Below are 26,879 nucleotides of genomic sequence, written 5' to 3'. Positions count from 1 at the left end.
TCAAGTTACTTTCCTTCTGAAATACACAATTATGACTGGATACGAAATCCATTTGGCACAGTTAATACATCGATTTGTGAATTTTCGTTACAAAAAGAAGGACAATTAGTTACCTCGTCAACGGATCGTATTCTAAAAATGAAATTCTCTGAAATAACTCTTGAAGAATTTTGGATTTTTGTCCAAGCCGAATACTAAAATGTCATATTTAACCGATATTTTTAATTACAATAGCGTTGATACAAGTATCCAAGGGAAAAATGAAAATATTTTGATATCCACTGGCAAATTGTCAGCTTTCCAGAAAAAAGGATCTCTTTGGAAAAACCACATATGACACAGTTCTGAGTTTAATTGGCTACCCAGCTCTCTCCACAAGGGCTCTCAAAATTTTGTTAGTTTTCAACATCATATTTATGTAAGCTCAGTTTCTCAATATTAATCAATATAAAAACTAAAAAGCGTGAAAGACTTACTAATATAGACAAAGAGATGAGGGTAGCTATATCACATATTAGACCTGATATTGCTGAATTCTGCAAATGCCGACAACTCAAGTTTCGCATTAAAATAAGTCCATTTTTATAAAAGGCAAGTCCATGCATATTTTTATTGTTAGTTTTATGACCCTAATGCTTTTGGTGTTCCCCAAATTATTCTTATAATCAAAAATGTTCCGTGACTTCGAAAAGGTTAAGAACCACTGCTGTAGAGCAATACTTCCCAAACTTATGGATGTAAAGGCCCCCCCCCCCCTAAGAAAAATTAAAATATTTCACGCCCCCATCGAAAAAAAATTCGTAATACAGACATATATTATTATAATATTTATTGTATTTATATTCAATACAAGACATACACAAGGAATATTGCAAAAATCAAATGCAAATATTACATTTTTAGCATCTTACATACATATTTGACAAGTCACACTTAGTCTTAAAACATTTAAAATTTGTTTTCATTATTTCACGCCCCCCCCTCAACAAAACTAAGGCTCCCCGCAAGGGGGGCCGCGGCTCACAGTTTGGGTAGCGCTACTCTAGAGCCTTAGGACTGCTGCTGGCCTCTACTCGCTTGAGTAACTTGTTTTCCAGAGGTGGGGTGGTTTTTATTTTGAGTTTTAATTTTAAATTAATAATGGTACAGGCGTGGTATATGGATAACAGCAGCGATGATCAACGCAAAGAACATCATTTAATTCCTCCTCATTATATTAATCTAGGTGAATTACACAAATTAACTGGAGTTTTATATTGGAAGGTAAGTACTGCTGATAACTTGCTTTTTTATCTTCTCTAGTCATTATGGGTTTAAAAATTGGTGAATTTATGCAATTTCATTCCTCCTGATATTCTGTTGTGTAGTCGTCAGAAGTCCATCCCTGATTATCAAGAATGAGTTCATTACACAATTCGAAAATTGTTGAAATTAGTGTTTAAAGATGCAACATAGGTTGGTCGATTCTTCTACTAATGGCTCACGTAAAAAGTTAATGAAGTTTGAGCGCGGTTAGTTGGAAGGAATCAATCGTTCGATGCTGTTGGCACACTCTCCTTCGATGAGTCTTTGGAGGTGTCACATAATAATAATAATAATAATAATAATAAAGATAGGCCGTTGTCACGTCAATGTATGTGTGCTGTTTTTGTTAAGCCGTTTATTATTGGACCCTTGACCCAACTTCAACCCCATCGTGCAAAAAAGCAAGCCACATGTCAATAGTTCCGAAATTTCCTGCATTCATAACCCAATTAATTATGTGGAAATGTACAAATTATATATATATTGCTGCTACACCACTGTTATGTTATGTCCTTGAACCAGCTGAATTACAAAGCGATAATTGGGAGGTCTGAAATCAGTGCTGAGTGATGTATTTACTTATATAAGAAGTAATATTCACTAACGTTTTTTTTTTAATGCAGCAATAGCATAACAGAACTATTGCTTTTTTATCAATATTCCTATGTGGTAATTGAGCACGAACAAAAATATGTATAATAAATGCATAACAAGAAAACTGGTACAGATGGTAAACTGGGCCATTGATATGGAATTTCCAATATTTACTTGGACAAAATATTACAGTAGAGGGTGGCTGTAAACAAGAAATTCAACTTGGTTGAGTAGACTCTGGAAAATGCCATGAAACGCTCAAGGGAGCAATCCCAGTCTGGCATAAAAGAAAACTGCAGCAGTTGTATACTACTGATGATGACACATATAAAAATGAAACATGGACTTGGACCAAAAAATTGATTGACTCGCAAATTAAGGACTGCCCAGAGAAATATGGAGAGATGATGTTGCCATTCAATATCGTAAGCTCAATATTTGGGTTAGAACCCAGACCATGGTGAGAGACATCATTGTCACAGCCATTAAAGATCCATGTGGTAAGAGGTCATATTGTAATAAGTAAAATTTGAAATGACCAAAGATGATATCTGAAATAGTATCCCAGAGCTGGAAGGAGAGCCTATAGAAAATCAAAGAGACATTGGAAGAATGACATTAAAGACCTAGTTGGAATTCACTGTTATGAGAGCATGGATTGGAGGAATTGGGGTAATGCCTTTGTTCAGCAGTGGACAGAAAATCTAATGAGGAATTGAGCATGTTTTAGCCTATTTAGTAATATATTTATATTAAAAAAATGAAAAATGTAAGTGTGAAATATCATATAAAAGAATGAATAAGAAATATTTTCTGAATATCACTGAGGTTTGTTTTCTTAGAAGGGAGATCAGAAATGCTAGACATGTCTCATGTTGGCAGGAAGCACAGATAAATAATTTAAAAGAGATTAAAAGACACCAATTAGTAATCACCAATGTGGATTTCACAATTCTTGTTCTATCACACCTCTGTGCTAATCTTATCTATCTCTGGACACAGGCTATGGAAAGATTCAGAAAAACCCATGTTGTTCATTTCGATATTTCAAAGGCATTAAATTGTGTCTGCCATCTTTATTCCCGCATTCTGTGATTAGATTGCCAGCTTCTTCACTAGTTGTTCATTGTGTGCCATGGTGAATGTCTTCCTGTCATCATATTTCTCTGTCGGTGCTAGAGTATCCAAGGGTTCTCTACTCTAATCCTCACTCTTCCTCCTTTACATCAGTGACTTTCTCTCTGACTTCAAATCCTGTTGACAGTTTTGCTGATAGCAATACACTTCATTCCTCTTCCTGATTTAAAAAACCCTCTAGTACTTAAATGATAGAAGCCTCAAGACCTTCCATAACTAATAACTGAAATACTGATCTCTGCAACTTCCTCAAATGGGATGAAGATAGCTTAGTAAATTTTAATGCCATAAAATCTCACATCTGCCTTATCACCAGCAAGAAAGATCCCACTTCACTCCCACTTACAATTGATAATGTTCTAATTTCTTTTCAAGATCAGCTTTCTCTTCTTATGCTGACTAATACATCTCATTTATCCTGGCACAAACACATTTCATACATAGCCTCTTAAGCATCTAAAAAATTTGTTCTTTTTCCATTTAAAACATTACTTTTCTCTTCTGCTCAGCTCCTAACACTTCTAACCAACCTTGGAAAAAACCTGTATAGGAATTCATGATAATATGCAGAAGAGAGTGATCTGTTTAATACATCGCTTCTGAGGTAGCAGACTATGCCTTGGATATGGATCACTGGATCCAATGGAAGAAAACTTTTTTTCTATACTGAAACAGATTAAAATCAGAACAACCATTTCTGGAATCTGCAACAGCAGTACAACATTCCCCAAACTTAAATTCATCTGCATCACACTGCCAAAAATCTGAGAGACCATCAGCAAGTGCAAATCAGTGCACCCAAAGAGGGCACCAGTTAGAACTGTAGGGTCTTGCGTGCTTAACAGTGTGAATGTGTGCATGTGCTCAATATATATGTATCCATGAAGCTGTCTTGGTGACCAAGGCAGAATATTAGCAGAATAATTTAATTAGCTAAACAAACGTAGTTAATTATTATTTACAGTTTGTAAGAAGAAGTCCAAATGGCATTTGAATGCAGAGTTTCAGCGACAAGCCAGAAGAGACAAGGAAAAATACTTTAATCAGGAATGCCAACAAATAGAAGACCAAAACAAGAAAGGAAAAACAAGAGATCTTTCAAAAAGATTAGAGAACTAACAGGGAAGTTTAGCGCCAAGGTAGCAATACTGAAAAGTAAACACAAAGGATATCTTACAGAAGCTGCAGACATCAAAGAAAGATGGAAAGAGTATACAGAAGCCCTTTACAGAAAGGACTCCAAAATTACTGAGAAATTTGAAGAGCAGGATTATACACAGGAGGCAGTACCACTGGAGAGTGAAGTGAGGTGGGCACTGCAACAGCTATCCAGTAAGAAAGCACCAGGAGGAGATGGAATATCCATTGAGCTCAAAGCCCTGGGAGAAGAGGCAGTCTAAATTCTAACCGCTCTATGTCAGCGAATTTGGATCCCAACTACGTGGCCTAGGGAATGGAAAAAATCAGTTTATATACCTTTATTGAAAAAAGGCGATGCAAGAGGGTGCAAAAATTACAGAACTATAGCATTGATTTCTCATGCAAGTAAAGTATGAACATAAGATCATTCAGAAAAGACTGGGACCATTCATGAAGAGAGAAATGCCAGATGAACAGGCAGGATTTTGAAAAGGCAGAGGAACAAGAGATGAAATCACCAATGTGAGATGGATAATAGAAAGAGCACAGGAATATCACAAGAATGTCTACCTTTGTTTCCTTAACTATAGCAAGGCTTTTGACTCTGTAGATCATGTGAAACTGTGGAATGTGTTAAGAACAATGGAGTCCCAGAGCATTTCTCTATCCTTCTGAGGAAGCTACTGTCCGAACAGATATTGGAGAAACCAAGTATTTCACAATAGGTAAAGGGGTGCGACAAGGATGTATTTTATCTCCATACCTGTTTAACTTGTACAGCAAATACATTTTAAGAATGGCAGGGCTGGAGGAGTCTTCAGTTGAAATTAAAATTGGTGGAAAAAATATTAATAATTTGATGTATGCCTTTCTAGCAGAATGCAAAGATTTGAAGGAACTTATTATGAAAGTTAAAGAAGAAAGTGCTAAATATAGTCTTAAACTTAACCTCAAAAAGACAAAAGTTATGGCAACATGTGAACTTAATGATTTTGAAGTAAATGGGGAGAAAATGGAAGCAGTTAACAATTTTATGTTCCAAGGATCTCAAAATGATAAAGATGGTTATTGTACCGAAGAAGTTAGAAGAAGATTATTCATCATCATCATCATCATGCGTATCAAGGATTTAGGCCTAGCATGGCCTGTTCCAGCCTTGGAAGTCATCATTGAATCATTTAAGAGGACGTCCTGGTTTTCTTTTTCCTAATGGCTTGTACTTTAAGACTTGTTTTGGTAATCTTTCTGTTTTCATTCTTTGAACGTGTTCCATCCATTTATGTTTATATTTTTTAATTTTTTCTATCACTGGTTCTTGGTTTAATTCTTTCATAATTTCTTCATTTGTTTTGTGATCAAGAAGAAGAATAGAAGAAGATTATTACTCAGAAAAAAAGCAATGACAAATTTAAGCACAATCTTTAAAGATAAAGATATTAGCATCGCAACAAAAATCAGAATCATGAAAGCAATGGTATTCCCTGTGGTGCTGTATGGATGTGACAGTTGGACTCTGAGAAAGAGTGAAAGAAGAAAGATAGATGCATTTGAATTATGGGTTTGGAGACACGAAGAATACCATGGACTGCAAAGCAAACCAATAAATCAGTGATGGACAGAATCAAACCCTAGAAGTAGAAGTAAATAAGCAGTTAGCATTTCTAGACCTCTTGATTCTTCGCCAACTAGATGGTTATCTACAATTCACAGTGTATAGGAAAGAGACTCATACAGGCCAGTACATCCACACTGAATCACATTACCATCCCAGCCAAAAGGCAGGTACTATAAAAACGCTAGTTCACAGAGCCCACTCCTTTTGCTCTTCAGAAGAACTTTTACAAAAAGAATTACAGTATATTAATTCCTCCTTCATATCCAATGGCTATAGGAAGTCCTTCATAAAAAGAACTTTAATTAGTCATGCTCCAGCATCCTCTTCAAGTACAGAAGAACCTACATGTATACCTATCCCTATGTACAAGGGGTTAGTGAACGCAAAGCTAAGGTGCTAAAACCACTAAATATTTGTGTGGCTTTTTGACCAATCAGAAAAATCTCCACTTTCCTAATGTCTCCGAAGGACAAGCTCCCACATCTCAGCTATCCAGGTATCTACCAGATTTCCTGCTCGTGTGGATTATCATATTTTGGACAAACAGGAAGATCTGCTCAGGTCCAGTAAGAACACCAGTTGTACATGCAGTACCTTGAACCCGAAAAGTCTGGAATTGCAGAACATGCCATCAACACCAGACATAGAGTTAAGTGGAACAAGACAAAAGTCATTCACAAAAGTCGGCTCCTAATGGAACAGCAATACAAAGAAACATGTGAAACATTACTTCACTCATCTCACTTAAACAGATCTGATGGTTTACGTCTTTCCCCCTTGTGGGAGATAGTACTGTATAAAGCAGCAAATCTTTCCTAACATATAATTGTACACACACACACACACATATATATAATAAAAAATAATAATAAATTTTTTTATGATAATTGAATAATTATTTAATTATTATTTAATAATTAAATAACTAAATAATTAAATTTAAAAAATAAAAAAAAATAAATAATAAAATAAATTTAGGAAATTTAACCTTAGCTACTTAGGTGGCGCTTTGTGAATATAACAGTTATTGTTTAATTAGCCTTGTACCTGTACTGATGATGTCTGTGATACTCAGGTGAAAATTCTACGAATAAAGAATAATTGACGTGAGTTAATTCTGTTATTGTAATAGTTAGTAATGTGAAACATGAAGATATGTTAACAGTTAATGTGCATGAATCATAAAAGGTGTAGGTCTGTTTTTATTATATTTTTAACTAATTTTATTCTTTGTTTATAGTGTGAAATAGTACAATGTACAAATGATAACATAAAATTAGGAATTAATCAGTACAGTACTGTATGCAGTACTGTACTGACTGTAATAATGAAATGTTAGTATACATTGCTAATGTGAACTTACCAGTAAAGTAAGAAATGCACGGAAGATGATTATTTTCTTCAAAGTTGCTGCATTATTAACTGACCAATTCATTGGAGGAGGCTAAGATCATTAACAACAAATTCTTCAAATTCAAGAATTGTAGGAAATCATAAGGATGAATCACTAGATGCATAATATATGGAAGGGGTCTAGACTCATCTTTAAGGTAACAGCTGCAATGAGCTTCTTTAAAATTGTGCATATTGCATCAAATTTAGTTTGCACACTGCCTTTTTTTTTTTCTTGCTACAGAAAATTTATACAGAAAAGAAAAGGTTAATTGCAACTTGCATCATTGTGACTACTTTTCTAAATCTCTTTCTTTATGTTAGGATCCATTTCCTCAAAAAAATCAAACTGTCTTATTAACTGAGGCAAATGCCTCTGCTAATTTTTTGCTGAAAACCTTTTTTGGGCTTGGCTCTTCTTGGTCTTCTCTTTTTTCTTTGCTTTCTCACCTTTATCTTTTTTAACTTACTGTGATTCTAGCTTTATAAAGCCTTCATTTGAGAGTGCTTCTTCCACAGAGCTTCCACAAACTGCTTTACATCTTCATGTCAACTTCAAACTCCAATTTTTTAGCTAGCAGGACTACCTTGTCACTAGTCTCTTATAAGGCTTTGTCAAATCCTGTGAATGTATGAACATATTTTCAGCAGCTTCTTCTGAACACCATTCATCTGCCATCTCAATTCATGATACATCTACATTCTTTTCTCGTGGAAAGGCTTAAACGTTGGTTATGCATTTATTACTAAATAATTTAAGGAAATTACAATGTCAACTAGGATTTACATTAAAATAAATTTTAATATACGTCAATATTTCAGCAACGTCACATTGCCATTTTCAAGAAACTTAAGAACAAGACATGTGCACGCAGCACAACAAACATTAAGTGAGGAAGAAGCAGAAAGCTATTATTTCTCCTAAAGTCCTGATGGTGTCCCCTAGCGGGCAGTATTGGTATTCTTGGGTGATTGGGCTGAAGGTCTTCTGATGTAGGTTTCCCAAATTTGAGGCAGTCTCATGCAGCCAAATTTGCTGAGGTTTGGATTGTTTCTTAGGGCTGAAGCTAATTCCATGAAAAGCCTTTCACATTTGTATTTACTACGGTGTATTATTGTGGCTTTCTTCCACCGTATTCTATGGCAGGTATCCAGCGCATGATCAGCAAGACCAGAGCAGCTGTATTGGTGAAACCTAATTTCTTGTTACAGACCATATAAAAAATTGGCATCCCTTATCCGCTCTACTAAAGACCAACCCCCCCCCCCCCTAGACCTACCTGGTGTATGCCAGGTCCCTTGCAGCTGTAAGCTGTCCTACTTTGGACAAACAGGCAGGACAGCAATTATCAGAATTTCAGAACACAAGGACTACATCCGGTTTCACCAATACAGCCACTCTGGTCTTGCTGACCATGCACTGGATACCTGCCATAGAATACGGCGGAAGAAAGCCACGATAATACACCATAGTAAATACAAATATGAAAGGCTTTTCATGAAATCAGCTTCAGCCCTAAGAAACAATCCAAACCTCAACAAATTTGGCTGCATGAGACTGCCTCAAATTTGGGAAATCTACATCAGAAGACCTTCAGCCCAATCACCCAAGAATACCAATATTGCCCGCTAGAGGGCACCATCGGGACTTTAGGAGAAATAATAGATTCCTGCTTCTTCCTCACTTACTTTTTGCTGTGCCTGCGTGCACGTGTCTTGTTCTTAAGTTTCTTGAAAATGGCAACGTGACGTTGCCGAATTATTGAAGTATATTAAAATTTATTTTAATGTATATCCTAGTTGATGTTGTAATTTCCTTAAATTATTTAGTAAAAAATAAAAAAAAAATCTACATTCTTTGTACAATGCAAAATATGTTCCTTCCAAAAGTCTGAGGGATTTCTCACTGTTAGCAGTAACAACAGCCTGAGAAAAAGGCACAGTCGGTACACATTTTGCGTAAACGTGTTATATTTCGAATGTGTTTTTTTTTTTGCTTTCCTGTGCCAAAATCATTTGCAGGTAAGAGGTTTTTTATTATTATTATTATTACCACCCCAAGACCTCATGGAGTCAAAGGGGAGACTCATCTGGGAGATCCTTTTATCTCATGCACACAGCTCATCATACCGTGTTTTAAACACATTCAAACTCTTTGCAGACACCACATTCTCAGGCAAGGCATTCCAATCATTTACAAATCTGCACGAAAAAAACCTGCCTCTCACTCCCATACTCACACCCTCTTTATACAGTTTCCAGGGATGACCTCTGGTTCTCCCCTGATCTCCCACTATTCTCTGTAAAACTTCTCCAACATTGATCCGATAACAATCCCTTACCCATTTCTAGGTCTCTATCATATCTCCCCTCTTCTTCCTGTCCACCAGACTGCAAATTACATTTTCTCAATCTTTCCTCATGCTCGACATTCCAGAGGTCAGAAACTACCTTAGTCAGTCTCCTTTGGACCCTTTCCAGCATCTCTTCATCCTTCTACACATCAGTGTCCTCTGCATCATTCCGAGAAGCCTTTGTGTTGTCTTCACAATTTTGGCGATGTGTCCCCTAAATTTTAGATCCTTATCCACTATCAACCCCAGATCTCTTATTTCCTCTACCTCCAACAATATATTCTCACCAAGCATAAATTCTGCATCCCATCTTTGTTTTCCAAATTTTAAAACCTTACATTTTGCAACATTGAATTCACATCCCCATTTCCATGCCCAATCACTCAATCTATTCAAGTCTTCCTGTAAGGCCACAACATCTTCACTACACTTCGTGGTTCGTCCCAACTTTGCATCATCTGCAAACAACTGAATATCTCCATCCAAATCTTCACCTATATCATTAATATACAAGTTAAACAGCAATAGACCTAAAATACACCCCTGAGGCACTCCACTAGTGACTTTCCTTTTCCTGGATATCGCACCCCCATACACAACTTGTTGATACCTATCAGATAGCCAATCTCCAATCAAATGCACCAATCTAATATCCAACCCCATCTGCTCTAGTTTGACTGTCAACCTATCATGAGTTACTCTATCAAAAGCCTTTGCGAAATCCAAGTATATTACTATGTATCCTTTTCCTCTGTCCAAGGAAGCAGTCACTTCCTTGACTGTTTTACAATATGTTTATTTCGAATCCTTTAATTTTTACCTTTGAAAAATATTTTAGGGCCCCAAAAGGTTTCTTGCACCCAGGCCCCTTTATAGAGAAGACCGGCCCTGCTGATCTGCAATAACAACAATATGCAACAATAACACCCTGGATTCATAACTTCAGATGCAACAGTAACACCCTGGGTGAGGTGGTTAGTAAACATCAGTAAGATGGAAGTTGTGAGTACAAGTGATTGTATGTTGCATTTGTCAAAAGTCAAGGACTAACTGTATATGTAGCTTTTCTTCAATATTTCCTGGATTTCAGTATTACAGGAGTTAGAGTCTATGGATTATGATTGCCTTTGTTCATTGTTAGTTTTATAAATACTGCGATAATAAATTGAAATATCAATAAGTATTCATGTATACTTCATTAGGCACACACAGATAAACCAATTTATGTAATACATAATATTTCAAAAACTTTGACTTAAAATAATATATCACATTGCTTTTGGCATTTTAGATACTATCAAGATAGTTCACAAATATTCTGATGATAGATTTTATTGACAAATTTATAACATGTCCTGATGCTGAAGGATGACGTGATATAGCATCAAACGAGTTCTTGCTTTATGAGCAAGACCTGTGTGAGACACAGTACATCTTGCTTGTGTTAATGGATAACAAACTTGAACATATTGAGGAAATAGGATTAAAGCTTATTACAAAAAATTCACAGTTAATATTTCTTTGTTACACTAGCATTGTTAGAAGCAATAAGGACTAAAGTTAAACAGTTAACATAAATCAAGTCAGTTTCAAAAATCCTATCTAAAGTGATAGCAACCTCTCTTTTTATGATGACCCCACACAAGAGGTCACAAGACCTATTACACAGCAGTGCCATGTGTGGATAAGTGTTTATGAAGAAAGAAGTAATCTAGTGACATTTCTTAAAGAGTTGGAGGTTGTACTCGGTAGGAAAAACAGTATGGGGGAGATTGTTCCAAATAATAGAGGTGGATGGAAGAAAGGAAGATGATGAGAAGTTTGATATGTTTGGAGTCGGCCAGTGGCTGTTACATGGTTAGAAGAAACTGGAGGAATGGTAATGGTCAATTTGAGAAGCAATGCTTCACTTTTATGAACGAATTTTTTTTTAAAACCTTTTTTTAGAACTTTTTTTTTTTAAAGAACTACCAACATCTGTCTGAAAGAACACAGAAAATACATTCTTCATCTAAATTACAGTTATTCTGGGATGCCAGACTATGCTATGGATATGGATCACTGGATCCAATGGGAAACCTTTCTCATATATAGAAACATTTAAATTAGAGAGACTATTTCTGGTATCCCCCACAGCAGTACGACATCCAATATACCTAAACAGATTCAGCTGCATCACAATGCCAAAAATCTCGGAGACCATCAGCAAGTGCAAATCATTGCACCCATAGAGAACACTAGTGAGGACAGTAGGTCACCTGCTTGCATGTATATGCTCAAGATAAGTCTTTGTGCCTCTGAAGACGCCTTGGTGACTAAGTCACAATACTGCAGAATAATTTAATTAGCTAGGCCTGGCTGGCCGAGTGGTTAGCGTATCCACTCTCCAGCCAATAGGCCGTGGGTTCGAATTCCCGCCGTGAGCATGGATGTTGTGATTGTCTGTGGAAAAACTAGTGGTGGTGGTCAGTGCTACATGGCATTGGTGTAGTTGCAGTCAGTTGGTGGAGACAGAGTTGTAGAGCAGGTGCCCTCCCTTGATGAGTCTTTGGACTCCCTGGATAATAATAATTTAATTTATTTAATTATTAGCTTTAGATGTCAGATATATTTTCTTTTTTATACCAGAAAATATCAACATGAAAAACCAATATTCTGACATTTATACCAGACCTGTAATATGATCTCTGGAAAATAAAGTTATTGGCATATCAACAGGTTTTGAAATGCAACTCTATTTAATTTGTGCATTAATGATATAGGAAAGGATCTATTCAGTTGTTTGCCACTGATGCAGAATTGGGTAGAGCAATAGTTAATACAGATATTAAAATTTTGTAGGATGATTTGGATAGAAAAATTTTGCAGGATGATTTGGATAGACTGGCAGTTTGAGCAAAAGAGAATCTGGTCAGCTGGGTTTGTTGGCAATGTGGAAGATTAGAGAAGATCCAGAGGTAAGTGACCAAGAGCAGGTCTATGAAATGAACCTTACAAGAACAGGTTGAAGATTTGTGGGTTAAAGAAATTGATTGACATTCAGGAAAGGGTGACATGATTAAGACATACAAATTACTGCAGGGTTTTTACAAGATTAACAAGAAAAATTTTTAGAACAGGTCTGGTGGTGAGAGAACTAGGGGCCATCTTTGGAAACTGAGCAAGAGTGTAGTTAGCAAGGGTAATTAGAACTAGATTTTTTGCTTGGAGAGTGGTGAATGAGTGGAATAGCCATTGTGTGGGCTATGACTGAGAATGAGTTCAAAGCAAAGTATGATAGATTCTGTGCCTCTTATAATAGTAATAATAATAATCTTATTCCATTTAATACCCCAGGCAATTTTCAAAAAAAAAAAAATATAGGATTATCATGGTTTTCCTTGGATTTCTTTTCAGTAAACTCTGAAAACTAAAATCCTTCTTTTTTTTGGTATAAGAAAATAAAAGAATAATTGTTGAAAATTCTTAGAATAAATTTCCCTTATTCATTATTTTGAAATAGGTTGTTAGGAGCTTGTATTATACTATATTGTATTGTACTATAACGAGACAGTCGAGTGTATGAATGTGTGTAATATGCCCGAGCGAGTACGAAGGACAACAAATCAGAATGGGATAGTTAGTATAAGGCATCAAAATAGGGGTGGGACAAATGGGCTTCTGCAATTCATGTATACTAATGCCAGAAGTATTAGGAACAAGAAGAAAGAATTTTTGGACTTGGTTAGCTCTTCCAGGTCACAGGTTATTGACATTAATGAAACATGGCTGACAGAAGATAATATAGCTAGTGGGATTGAATGTGAGGGGTATTGTGTGTTCAGAACTGACAGGGAGAATAAAATTGGGGGAGGAGTGTTATTGATGAGAGCTGATGAGCTCCAGCTAAGGAGAATAGAAGTTGAACTGCAGGATAGAGAAAAGAGCACATTTGAGGCTATTTGGTGTGAGATTGAGGCTAGCAAAACAAAATATACAATTGGGTGCTGGTATAGACCAGGTGATGGAATAGATGGTGGAGATAGTATGCATAAGCAAATAGAAGAAATAAACGGAAGCAGGGTAATTATTATGGGAGATTTCAACTATGGTAACGTTGATTGGAAGGAGGAGAGAACACAAGGGAGGAAGGAATTGGATTTTATGCAGTTATCAAGGGATAACTATCTGTGACAGCATGTAATGAAAACTACTAAGGGTCAGAGAGTGCTTGACTTAGTAATTGCATCTGAGAATTTGACTATAATGAATATGACCATGTTGCCACCAATTGGTGAGAGAGATCATAGGGTCATGACTTGGGAGGTGGCTAAACGTGTGGAATTTACAATTAAAACAGGGTACATGTGGAATTATTGAGCTGGTAAGTTTGACAAGCTTAGGAGTTTGATTGGTTCAGTGCCATGGCATCTAAAACTGCAAGGGCTGGATGTTGATAGTGCATCGGAGGCGGTTAAGAAGTGTTTGCAGGAGGCAATGGCTGACTGTATACCTAGAGTGCGAATAATAAATCAAGTAGGGGTTAAATGGATGAATAGCACCATTAAGCTTGAGCTGCAAAAAAAGAAACAACTGTGGAGGGAATTTAAGGAGAAAGGTGACTGGCAGGTACACGAACAGTATAAAGCGCAGGCCAGAAGGGTAGTGAGTGTGGTAGTAAAAGCAAAAGCAGATTATGAAAGAACATTAGCCATGCAGGTAGTAAACAGTTTTTTTGATATGTTGCAAGTAAGAGAAAAAATGCTTACGGCAGAATGATTTTAAAGAATGCTGTGAAGGTAGGGAGGTAACCGAATCGGTTGATATAATGGAATTACTGAGCGAGCACTTTGCGAGAGTTTGTCATCCAGGTGGTGAGTGACATTGCAGGAATAATAGAACAAACAGCTTATACGGGAATTGTGGTGAATGAAGTGGAGGTGAACAGTCTATTACAGAACCTTAATGTGAATACATCTGTGGGATTGGATGGTATACCGGCATGGGTCTTGCGTGAAGCAGCTAAAGAATTATCAGTGCCCTTGATCATGCTGTTTAATCTGAGTCTTGGGTCTGGTTTAGTCTCGAAGGTGTGGAAAGAGGGGAAAATAATTCCACTGCATAAAGGAGGTTTCAAGACTGCTGTTGTTAATTACCGACCGATCAGCATATCAGGAATCGTTGTCAAGGCTTTGGAGAAAATAGTCAAGAGGAAATACAGGATTGGATAGATGAAAATGGGATACTGTATGGGGGACAGCATGCTTCGGTAACTTGCTCATGTTTCATAACACAGTAACGGCTGAACTGAATAAGGGTAATGGGTTTACAGTAATTCTACTGGACCTTGCTAAGGCCTTTGACAGGATACCATATGGAATTCTAACAGTAAACTGTAGCATATGGTGGGATGGATATAGGGTTGATTAGATGAATAGGGAGGTGGTTGATGGAGAGATATCAGAAAGTGGTTTATTCAAGAATAGAGTTTTCAAAAGATGGACTGTTACTAGTGGTGTGCCCCAGGGTTCTGTTCTTCGACCTCTACTGTTCAATTTGTTCATTAACGATATAGGAAAGTATATGAGATGAACTGTTCATTTGTTTGCTGATGATGCAAAGTTGGGTAGACCAATAGTGAATGCACAGGATGTCAAAATTTTGCAGGATGATTTGGATAGTTTGGAGAACTGGTCTAAGGAGAATGGATGTCAATTTAAGTTGGCAAAATGTAAGGTTATGCATTTTGGGGTGAAAACATTAGCAGCAGTATATCATATTGGTGGAACTGTATTCCAGGAGATTGACAAGGCCAGGGATTTGTTAGTGTTGGTGGATAGGGGGATTGAAGTTTTGTGGGCACATCGGAAAAGTGGCTAAATCAGCTCATCAAATCACTCGGTTGCTGAAAAATACTTTAACAAGCAGAGACAAACAGGTCATTGTTCCTCTATATCGAGCCTTGATAAGATCCCATCTAGACTACTGTGCCCAGATATGGGTGTCAGGGTTTCTTCTTGATGTGGAAGGGGTGGAGAGGATCCAGAGAGTGACCAAGATTATAGTAGGTCTATGGAATGAACCTTATGAGAACAGGTTGAAGATTTGTGGGTTGCAGAAATTGGTTGATAGGTGGAAAAGGGGGTGATATGATTGAGACATTCAAATTACTGAAGGGTTTCTATAAGATTAATTCAGAAGATATTTTTGAGAATAGGACTAGTGGTGGGAGGACTAGGGGCCATACATGGAAGCCTGGCAAGAGTGTGGTTAACAAGGGTGTTAGAGCTAGGTTTTTTATTTGGAGTGTTGAGAATGAGTGGAGTAAGCTGCCAGAGTCTGTTGTGGGTGCCATGACTGTAAATGAGTTCAAGGTGAAGTATGATAGATACTGTGTGAATGTCAAATAGTTGTTCTTGACATGAATGTTAGGGCCTTGCTCGATGAGTCTATGGACTCCTTGGAGTTGCCCATAATAATAACACTTAGTGTTACGTTAGAACTTCTGCTTTGTTTTTTTGTCGGGGGAGGGATAAGTAATGTTATTCGCTTGTACTGTTTTTGTCCAGGTCTTTGTAAAACTGTGCTGTTCATAATCATATTATTGGATAAAATAATTTTATTCTTAGGGGGAAAAAAAAGTTGAGAGAGAAAGAAATAATGGAAAAAACAAAACAAAAGAATGTCTGCACAGCAAATGTTGTATTAGTTGATTTGCTTTCTAAGCTCAGGCTCAACACAGATTTAATTCATACCATTCACACATGAAATATGATCATACATTATAATTTAATGAATTTGCCTTTTCCTATAGTCATCTACTAATCTAATTATATATTCATGCAAAAACTGTTTATAATTGGTTAGTTATTTTTTTGCAAAAAAGGCCTCTCTGTCATTATTTATTACAACACTATAGTGGCCACTATATATTTATTATTATTATTATTATTAGACACCTCCAGGGAGTCCAAGAACTCATCAAGGGAGGGTACCTGATCTCTGTCTCCATCATTGAATAACCAACTGACCGTGACTACACCAACTCCATCTACCTCTACCCACCAGCACCACTAATATTTCCACAGACAATCACAAACATCCATGCCCATGGCTGGATTCAAACCTACAGCCTTTTGGCTGGAGAGTGAATATGCTATACACTTGGCCAACCAGGCTGGCTGGCTGTAATGAATCTATTGGTATGAGTGCTGCTATTTTCCTCCTTCAATGTACCAATCATATACTAATGATTCATGCCTCATTAATATAGGTTGAAATATAATTCACTAAACTTTATTAGTTTAAATACATATCATCCAAATTATAATTTCTCTTAATTATTTATTATTTATATATCCTGAAAGCAGCAGATTCGTTTTTCCTTAGTGTTGATTTCTCTGGAAAGCACATATAATTTATTGTTGTATGCTTCTGCAAGATGCAAAAAGAAAGCATGGGGTAATTTCTCCAGTGTCTGATGTGAGCATGTTAATTTATTTGTAATAATGTTATATGGACACATAAGCTTACAAGCCATTAGGAAAAAGAAAACCAAGACGTCCTCTTAAACGATTCAACGATGACTTCTAAGTCCGGAACAGGCCATGCTAGGCCTAAATCCTTGATATGCATGTTCATGCTTTCCATCTTATCTCTAATAGTGCATTAAAAGGGCCATTCTCAGTATATTTATTTAAGGCATTACTGAAAGATCATTTTTAACCCTGATTTGGTCCAAGTAGCAAATTCATTGACAGACTATGCCTTCATTCAAGAGAATGCACATTTATTACATGGATCTAGCATGATATATACCAGCTATGCACTGCAGAGAGAGGTTCCACAAAAGCAAATATTACACTGTGGAATTATTGCTACATTAAATATGTATAAATTGATGTTTGCAATAAGAGTTAAATCTATTAAAAGAATTTGATAACTTGAGAGAGTACAAAGGGAGGAGATGTGCATGATATTTATAAATTGAGATTATATTTTTCAATAACTTCTAAAATAATTTTTATAAAAAATCCAATAAACACCTAACATTTCAAAATTGGGGCTTTGAATGCTTTGTACTGTTGTACCTTTTCACCAGTCTGGCTGGTCTTCTCTATATGCAGAAAAAAAAGTTGGACGTCAGTTTAATTTATATGTAGTGTGATCATTTTTTTGAGTTGCATAAAACTTTGTTATTCCATTAGTTTTTTTTTAAACTATTTAAGACTGTCATATTTGTCATTGTTATAAGACTTTTAGGCATATTAAACTAAACATCATTTTTTCTTAACAGATAGATGCTGATAATTATGAGCAGGAAGGAAAATTGTCAGAAATCCGTAAAGAGAGAGGATATAACTATGAAGATCTTTTACAGTGTTCTAGAGATAAGTTACCAAATTATGATGAAAAGGTAAAATTAGTATAACATTCCAATCAATAAACTTCTTTTCAAAACTTATCATGTCATAAGATTCAGGATATACTGGTAATTCTTAAGATCCCATTAAAAACTGGATAGCTGTAATTTATTATTATTATTATTATTACGGGCAACTCCAGGGAGTCCTTAGACTCATTGAGGGAGTCCCTAAACATCATGTCCACACAACTATATGACATTCTCACAGTATCTATCACACCTTGCCTTGAACTCACTCACCGTCATAGCACCCGCAACAGAGGCAGCTTATTCCACTCATTTACCTCTAAAAGTAAAGAACCCAGCTCTAACACCCCTGCTAACCACACTCTTGCCCAGCTTCCATAGGTATCGCCTAGTTCTCCCACCACCAGTCCTGATCTCAAAAATATCCTCTGAATTAATCCTGTAGAAACCCTTTAGCAATTTGAATGTCTCAATCACATCTCCCCATTTCCACCTATCAACTAATTTCTGCAACCCACAAATCTTCAACCTGTTCTCATATGGTTCATTCCATAGACCTGCTATCATCTTAGTCACTTGCCTCTGGATCCTCTCCACCTCCCCCCCATCAAGAAGGAACCTAGGTGACCAAATCTGGGCACAGTAGTCGAGATGAGGTCTTATCAAGGCTCGGTACAGAGGTACAATAACTAGCTTGTCTCTGCTTGTCAAGGTATTTTTCAACAACCAAGTGAGCTGATGAGCTGATTTAGCTACTTTTGTAATGTGCCCCCTAAACTTCATATCCCTATCCACCAACACTCCCAAGTCCCTGACCTCATCAGGAGTACAGGTCAATGTGGTATACTGCTGCTAATCTTTTCATCCCAAAATGCATAACCTTACATTTTGTCACATTAAATTGACATCCATTCTCCTTAGCCCAGAACTCCAATCTATCCAAGTCGTCCTGCATGATTTTGACATCTTCTGCATTCACTATTGCCCTACTCAACTTTGCATCATCAGCGAACAAATGAACTGTTCCTCTTAGATCCTTCCCTATATCGTTAATGAACAAATTAAACAGCAGTGGTCCAAGAACAGAACCCTGCGGCACACTACTAGTCACAGGCCGTCTTTTGGACTATACTCCTGAATAAACTACTCTTTGATATCTCTCCATCAACCACCCACCAATCCATCTCACTAACCCTATATCCATTCCCATATGTTGTAGTTTACAGATTAGAATTACATGTGATATCCTGTCAAATGCCTTTGCAAGGTCCACAGTATCATTGTAAAACTATTTCCCTTATCCAGTTCAGCTATCACCGTGTTATAAAACTTGAGCAAGTTACTGAGGCATGATCTACCCTTTACAACGCCATGCTGTCCCCCGTACAGTATCTCATTTTCATCAATCCATTCCTGTATTTTTCCCTTGACTACTTTCTCCAATACCTTGACAACGACTCCTGATATGCTGATCGGTCGGTAATTTGCAACAGTAGTCTTGGATCCTCCTTTATGCAGTGGAACTATTTTCCCCTCTTTCCACACCTTCGAGACTAAACTAGACCCGAGACTCAGATTAAACAGCATGGTCAAGGGCACTGATAATTCTTTAGCTGCTTCACGCAAGATCCATGCTGGTATACCATCCAATCCCACAGATGTATTCACATTAAGGTTCTGTAATAGACTATTCACCTCCACTTCATTCATCACAATTCCCATATAAACTAATGGTTCCTTCATTTTTTTCAATGTCACCACCTGGATGATATACTTTTGCCAAGTGCTCACTCAGTAATTCCACTATGTCGACTGATTCAGTGACCTCCTTACCATCATCATTCCTTAAAATCATTTTGCCGTGTACAGTTTTTTTCTTGCTTGCAGCATGTGATTCTCTTTAGCTTGCATAGCTAGTTTCCTTTCATAATCCTCTTTTGCTTTTTTTACCACACTCGTTAACCTTCTGGCCTGCACTTTATACCATTCGTGTGCCTGCAGGTCACCTCTTTCTTTAAATTCCCTCCACAGTTTTTTTTTTTTTTTTTTTTTTTTCAGCTGAAATTAGCAGTCATTGATTAAGAAATCATAGAGCTGAGGGTATAATAACCATTAATACACTGTAGAGGTACTTTTGAGATGATAACAATACATTTGAATGAAAGAAATGATTGTTGGTTTTTTACAATATTTCTGCACAAAAAAATACAAAAAAAAAACCATGCAGTATTATATTAAAACATTTGGTGGTGAAAGCATGAGCTGGTTAAGTTGTTGAATAAGAAGAAATAAGGGAATGAAACATTTTATTTATATTTACATTATCCTCATCCATTTTCATTTTTAGTATATTACAAAAGCCCCCCCCTTATCTGCAGGGGATATGTTCCAAGACACCCTGCAGATCCTGAAACTGTGAACAGTACTGAACCCTATATACTATGTTTTTTCCTATATATATATATATATATATACACACACACACACACACACACACACACACACACATATACGTACTTATGATAATGTTTGATTTATAAATTAGGCACAGCAAGAGATTAACAACAATAACTAATAATAAAATTGAACAATTACAACAACATACTGTAATAAAAGTTATTTGAAAGTGAATGGAATTTTAGCAACCTCAGCATCCATTTTTTTTAATATTATTATTTATTTATTATTTTATGAAGTCGAGAAATTCACCTTTTTCACTTAAAAGGAAGCACTTTATGGCTTTTCTTTGGTATATCCGAATTGCCAGCATCCTCATTCTTGCACTTTGAGACCATTATTAAGTAAAATAAGGGTTACTTGAACACAAGTACTGTGATATCCTGAGATTCGATCTGATAACTGAAACTACTTAGAATGGTGCACAATTTAAAACTTATGAATTGTCTATGAAAAGAAAGAGCCATATGGCTTCATTTCAGTGATGTAAAATTACATAGGCAAAGTGGATATTAGATCCAACATTATTTGATTATATAATTATTATTATTACATTATTTGATTACATTCTCAGCATCTCTGAATTGCCTTAGCTTCTTAAGTAAAGTAGTGCAAGCTAAGGCAACTTGAAGATGCCAAGGATTGTATTCTCATAAGCTCTCAGGTCAACTTACAAAACTTTCATAGTTTCTACAAAGATTCGGCTTTGAAATAATTTTGGATCTGATATCCACTTTGCTGATGTAATTATAAATTGTTTATTTCTGGAATTTTCCATTTAATATTTTCAGACTGGGAGTTGATTGCAGATAGCGAACCCACAGATAAGGGGGGGGGGACTACGGTATCCAGTTTTATTGTTATGTAGATATTTCTATGGAGAACTTATTGCAGGACGTCCATGCTTACAGAGTACTCATGATTTTGGCCACTTGTTCATCACTTTCTCTTTATTTATAACTGTTTCTACAGAAACTGTCAGGTCATGTGGATCAAATCTCTTTGTTTCTGTCTTCCCAAATTCTTCCTTTGTGAATACTATTTCAGTGTTTAATTTTTCTAGATCTTCTCTTACCTCGTCTCTTCACATTTGCCATATGTCCAAACCACTTCAAGTGAGAGTTCATAAGCATTTCTTCAACACTTTCTAAACCATTCCTAATGTCCACATTTCTTATTGTCAGCAATGTTCTTAAAACTTTCATTTCCATTGCTAGTATTCTACTTATTTTTCTTAGTCCTAATGTCTCTACTGTGTAAGTCAAGTGAGCAAAAAGTAATTCTGTTAATGAAAAGCTTGCACTGCAATTGGACCTTACTGTTCCAAAGTAGACACTTACATTGTTAGAAAAAAGTTTGACTCATTGAAATCCTCATTATCTCTTGGACTAAATGTCCATTGTGAGAATGTATACTTCCCAGATATTTGAAGTTTTCACTACTATTTACAACTTGCCAATTAAGTCAAAAACTATCAACATTTACATTTCCTCTGCAATTTAAAACCATGCTCTCACTCTTCCTCTATTAATCATCTTACCGGCCATTATGGATCAAAATGCCGTATCCATCATATATTTCAATGTAATATCAATGGTAGTACAATTTTAATATGCACTTCGCATCCATGATAAACTGGACATATATATATATATATATCTTGGCTGGTAGTGTGGTTAATGTATAATCTATAGTTCTGTGTCAACTTTTCTGTTTGTCAAGTTTCTTCTGTTGCTCTTCTTCTGAATATGCCCAAACCATCAGATCATATACAAATGCAACGTTTTTCCCTTTCTGGTTATTAACCATATTTAGGACTTCGTTGAGTGGTTTACATTTTTCAGTGTAAACCACTCAATATATTACCAAATTTTGTCCTTGCACAGCTCTTAGACCCAACATACACTGCTTGAAAAAAGTCAACGGACACCCCCCCCCCCCCATTGGGCTAGGTGCATACTGGTATGTGATGAGTCATGTGTTTGTAGCCAGTATAAATTAGAGGAATATGATGCTCCTAAGTATGCAACTGTGTCTGGGTGAAATGGTTACGAGAAGGGAACTGACAGAATTTGAAAGAGGCATTGTGATAGGATGCCATGTTGAATGCCTATCTGTTCAGCAAATTGTTGACAAATTGGGCATTTCACCTAAGTCACATACTGAGATAGAAGCACAGTCAACTGCAAGCAGCAGTGGATGACCCATCACAATCACCAAATGTGACTATAGGGTGCGACAATGGATAACATGTAAAAGCTGTTATTTGTCAGCTGACATGTTGAATGTGGTGTTCCAGGCATTGACTGGAACACGAATCTGCACAAAAATATTTACAACTAAGACTCACAACATGTGTTTCCATGGTAGGGCTGCAATATGCAAGACCCACACATGACCCAAACCAACACTCAGCATCATCTTCAGTGGTGTAAAGAGCATGTACTGTGGAACATGGAGGGATGGGGGGAGGGAACGAATTACATCTACATCCTCTACTGAGTAGATGGACAGGTGTAGCTGGTGCCTAGTGAATGTCTCTCACCAGAGTGCATAATCAATTCAGAGGTGATAGTATGGGCCTGTTTTTTGCTGGTTTGGCCTTGAACCTCTGTTTGTGGTGCCACGAACATTAAACGCTGAGAGGTATCTGATCAGGTGCAATGCTTCCTACTTTGTGGCATCTCTATAGAACTGACCATTGTCTCTTTCAGCAAGACAAGGCACCATGTTACAAAGCTGCTGTAACTGCTTGGTTTGTGGACATGAATTTCACTACGCTTGAATGGCCACCACAGAGCACTGATCCTAACACTATTGAACATTGTGTGATGAACTGGTGTGTTGAGTGAGATCAAAGATGTCTGTCTCCACAATGATCCAGGACCTCATTATATGCTTACAGGAAGAATGGTCCAAAATTCCCATTTATTGCTATCGTATGCTTGTGGAAAGTATGCCCCCATAGGATTGCTGCAGTCATTGCAGCAAATAGAAGCCCTACATCTTATTAAGGTTGATACCATGACTGTTTGTTCCTCACATTATGGTGTCTGTTGACTTCTTCTTTCCAAGCAGTGTACATATTCTGTATTGTAACTATTTCTTCTTTTTCTCTGCTTGTCTTTTCCAAACTTTCTCAGAGACTTTTCCCCATCAAACCAATCAGAGGCTTTTCCAAATCATGAAATGCAATAAATAGACATTTTCCAAATTCCCAATGGCTTTCCATCAGTTCTCATCATCAAATTCCTGATTTGTACCCTCAGGGGATGTACAGGATATGATAGCACTACATGACAAAGTTACACCATTACAAACTTCCGATCAACAATTTTCCTCCAAAGTAATCTGTTATCTGTCAAGACTCCAATATTATCAGATCTTATATTCCTATCTTCTAAGACTCTTTTTACTATATCAATCCAATCAGATCTTGGTCTTTCTGTGTTTTTTTTTTTTTTTTTTCCTGGCAGAGAACCCTTGTTTTGCTAATCTTTCCTCTCCTATTTTGTTTAAGCGACCTTGCCAACTTTTTATGTTGAGCTCATACACGAGAGGTTAGTTAATCAAACTAGAGTACATTAGTACCATATATGGGTTAGGAAAGGAGAAACTTGTTTGCATTCACTTTTAAAGCCTGCATATGGTATTCCTTGGGAAACGCATAAGGGAGAAGACTGTTTTACAATACAGCAGTAGTTGGGATGAAGGAGAAGATAAAGAAACTGTTATGTCAGTTTTTCAAGGTGAAGGGAGGTTGGCAATTGCTGCATGTGTGCCAACAGACATCCAATAGTACTGAGTGAGAGAATTTTGATGCTATTTCATATGAACATTTGGCATGGACATATATTAGGACACACACAATGCAGAAACTAAAATGCCTGTGTGAAAGTGGGAGGAGTGAGTTGGTAAGAGAGAGAGATCATTAATCTATTTAATCTCCTCTGTTGAGTCAAGCAGTTTGAGGTGGCTCTTGGGGGGGGGGGGGGCCCTCACTCCATATGTGAGAGCAGTATTCAATAGCTCTGCTGATTTGTTTTGTATAAAGTTAACAGCTGTTCAGAAGTGAAGTAATGTCTTGAGTGAAAGAGAAATCCTAGTTTTTTTAGAAACTGAGGATGCAATGGTTGTGATGTGTTTATGCCAGGAGAGGCTTGATGTGGTGATTCCAAGAAGAGAAATCTCATCTTGTCTCGAAAGTTGAGTGTTGTCAAAAATAATACTGAAAGAAAATGTTCCTTTTTGTCAGAAATAAGAGAGAACTGGGTTTTACTAGCATTGAAATTGATGAGATTATCTGAATCCCATTGGAGGGTGGCTTCAAGATCAGAATTGCGGGCAGTGTTGGTTGATGTTCTGTAGGTTGAAGCGAGTTGTGTAGGGCAAGGTTTATCAAATGAAAGGGAGGAGTGAGTGCAATGTGTTATCATCTGCAAACTGTCTTTTTGGGTTGGAGGTCAACTGAAGTAGGTAATTGATATATAGAAGGAAGATGGTTGGTAAGAGAACAGAACCTTGTGGAACCCCAGCATTAGTTGAATGGTGAGAGGATATGGAACCATCCACCATCATTATAGACAGTGTGCATCCAGAAAAAAAGTTGGCAATCCAACTACAGAAGTCCTGAGACAGACCAAATGATTGGAGTTTACTTAACAAGTCTTTTTGCCAGACCCAGTGAAAAGCTTTGGAGATATCAAGTGCAACCACTTGAGATTTACCAAACTTCTCTGTGGCGTCTGTCCAGAGATGGGTGATATATGTGAGTAGATCTCCTGTTGATCGGCAGTAACAGAATACATACTGGTGGTTGTTTATTAGCTGGGTGCCTTCAAAGTAGTGTAGGAGCTGGGAATTAATGGTTCTCCTCATTACTTTAGATAGGACTGAGGTGAGTGAGATAGGGCAGGAATTTGATGGCAGTGATTTGTCACCCTTCTTGGGAATGGGTTGAATATAGGCCAATTTCCAGGCTGTGGGATAGATATCAGTGGAGTAAGAGAGAGAGTATATACAGATGACATAGGATAGGAGTCAGTTCTAATGCACAAACCGTCAGGAAAATTGGAGGAATAACATCAGGGCCATGAGACTTTTGTGTCTAATTTGGACAATATTTTTTTGATCTCTTTCTGACAAAAGGATATGGGGGAGGGGCATTGTATATTGGGCATCTAGAATGATTGGGTGGGGGGTATTTACTATTGTCAGTTAGGCGTGCATTGGAGGCAAAGTGTGAAGCCAGGAGTTATGACCAATTGCTTTGGCAAGAGATCAAAAGACTCAGCTTCCATTTGGACAGGCTACAAGTTTCCTGCTTTTTGAAACTGTTTTGGATGCATTGATAGTTTTCTGCAGCTATTTCAGGCATGAGTATAAGTTCTTTCTACGCTATACTTATTCTGGGGTGGCGGCACCCCAGATCGAGTTACAGATCACTGGTTCCAATGATTTTTTTTTTTTTTAAAAAAAAAAACCTTTCTGTACAGAAACAGGTTTAAATTAGATAGTATTTCTGCAATCTACTACAGCACCATGACTTCCCCAGACTTAAATTCACTGCATTGATGAATGTATTGAATATTTTGATGTTTGGGAGAAAAATGATAAATGGAGATTCATATATTAGTTATTAAGGGGATCTGTTATTCTTCTAGTCAGCATCTTATCACAGGTTTACCCTTGATACTATTGTAAATACTTTTTTTTTTCTGTTTTTTTAGTATACCATTGTTTTGAGAGTTAGCAAGTGTCTATCACTGCATCTATAGAAGGCTCTAGTAAAGATTGTAGGAGCCTGCCTTTTACAATCAGTCTATGTTTGCCTTCCTACTACTGTCTGCATGCACATGCTCTATATAATTCTTTGTGTTCATGAAGATGTCTTGGTGACCAAGGCAAAATATTTGCTTGATAAATTTAGTTAATTATTGGCTTTAGACATCTGTTTTTCTGCAGTAAACACCAAAATGACTCACTGCTCTATTGCTGCATTTATTTTCTCACCTGCAGACATTGGTTTCCATTTCCAAAATTATTAACACCCAGAGCACTTTTAATAGTTTCCAGCAGTGCTTTTTTATTTAAAAAAAAAAAAAAAAAAGGTGCCAGTACTCATTTTTTGTTAGCAGGAAAAATTAGAGATTTAAAGTATATATGAAAACTTAAAAACGTTAATTAAATTAACATATTTACTTATATTAAAAAACGTATTTACTATTATGACTTTATGGTGTGAAAATGTTTTCTCTTAAAGATAGTAGCTGTTGCTGTCTGCTTTCCTCAAAATAGGCAATTTCATTGTTTGATCATTCCTTAGAAGTCTTCATGCCCATCTTCTTTTCTGTTCCAAAAGTTCCTTCCATTCATTTATGTAATGTACATCCAAACAGGATCATCAATCAACAATCCTGCAACTTGGCAGACATTTATGTCAGTCATTCCTTACTATTGTATGTTGATAGCATCATGAACAAAAATAGTCTTTGACACAGCCTCTGTGGTTAAC

General features: G+C 36.8%; 1 protein-coding gene across 1 annotated transcript in view; it reads left to right on the top strand.

Moving 5' to 3' along the window:
- The first annotated feature begins 1,054 nt into the window (after positions 1-1,054).
- Positions 1,055-26,879, top strand: part of Adi1 (acireductone dioxygenase 1) — a 34,060-nt gene continuing 8,235 nt past the window's right edge. The window contains exons 1-2 of the mRNA XM_090407201.1: positions 1,055-1,263; positions 17,813-17,932. Coding sequence (XP_090263327.1) covers positions 1,141-1,263; positions 17,813-17,932 — 243 coding nt within the window. The 5' untranslated portion in view covers positions 1,055-1,140. The remainder of the gene's footprint in view (positions 1,264-17,812; positions 17,933-26,879) is intronic.

This window comes from Typopeltis vanoorti, chromosome 17 (genome assembly GCF_054136105.1).
Source record: "Typopeltis vanoorti isolate ZY-2024b chromosome 17, IOZ_Tvanoo_1.0, whole genome shotgun sequence".
Classification (NCBI taxonomy): Eukaryota; Metazoa; Arthropoda; class Arachnida; order Uropygi; family Thelyphonidae; genus Typopeltis; species Typopeltis vanoorti.
Note: the sequence above shows the minus strand (reverse complement) of the source record. Positions and strands in the feature narration are given on the sequence as shown.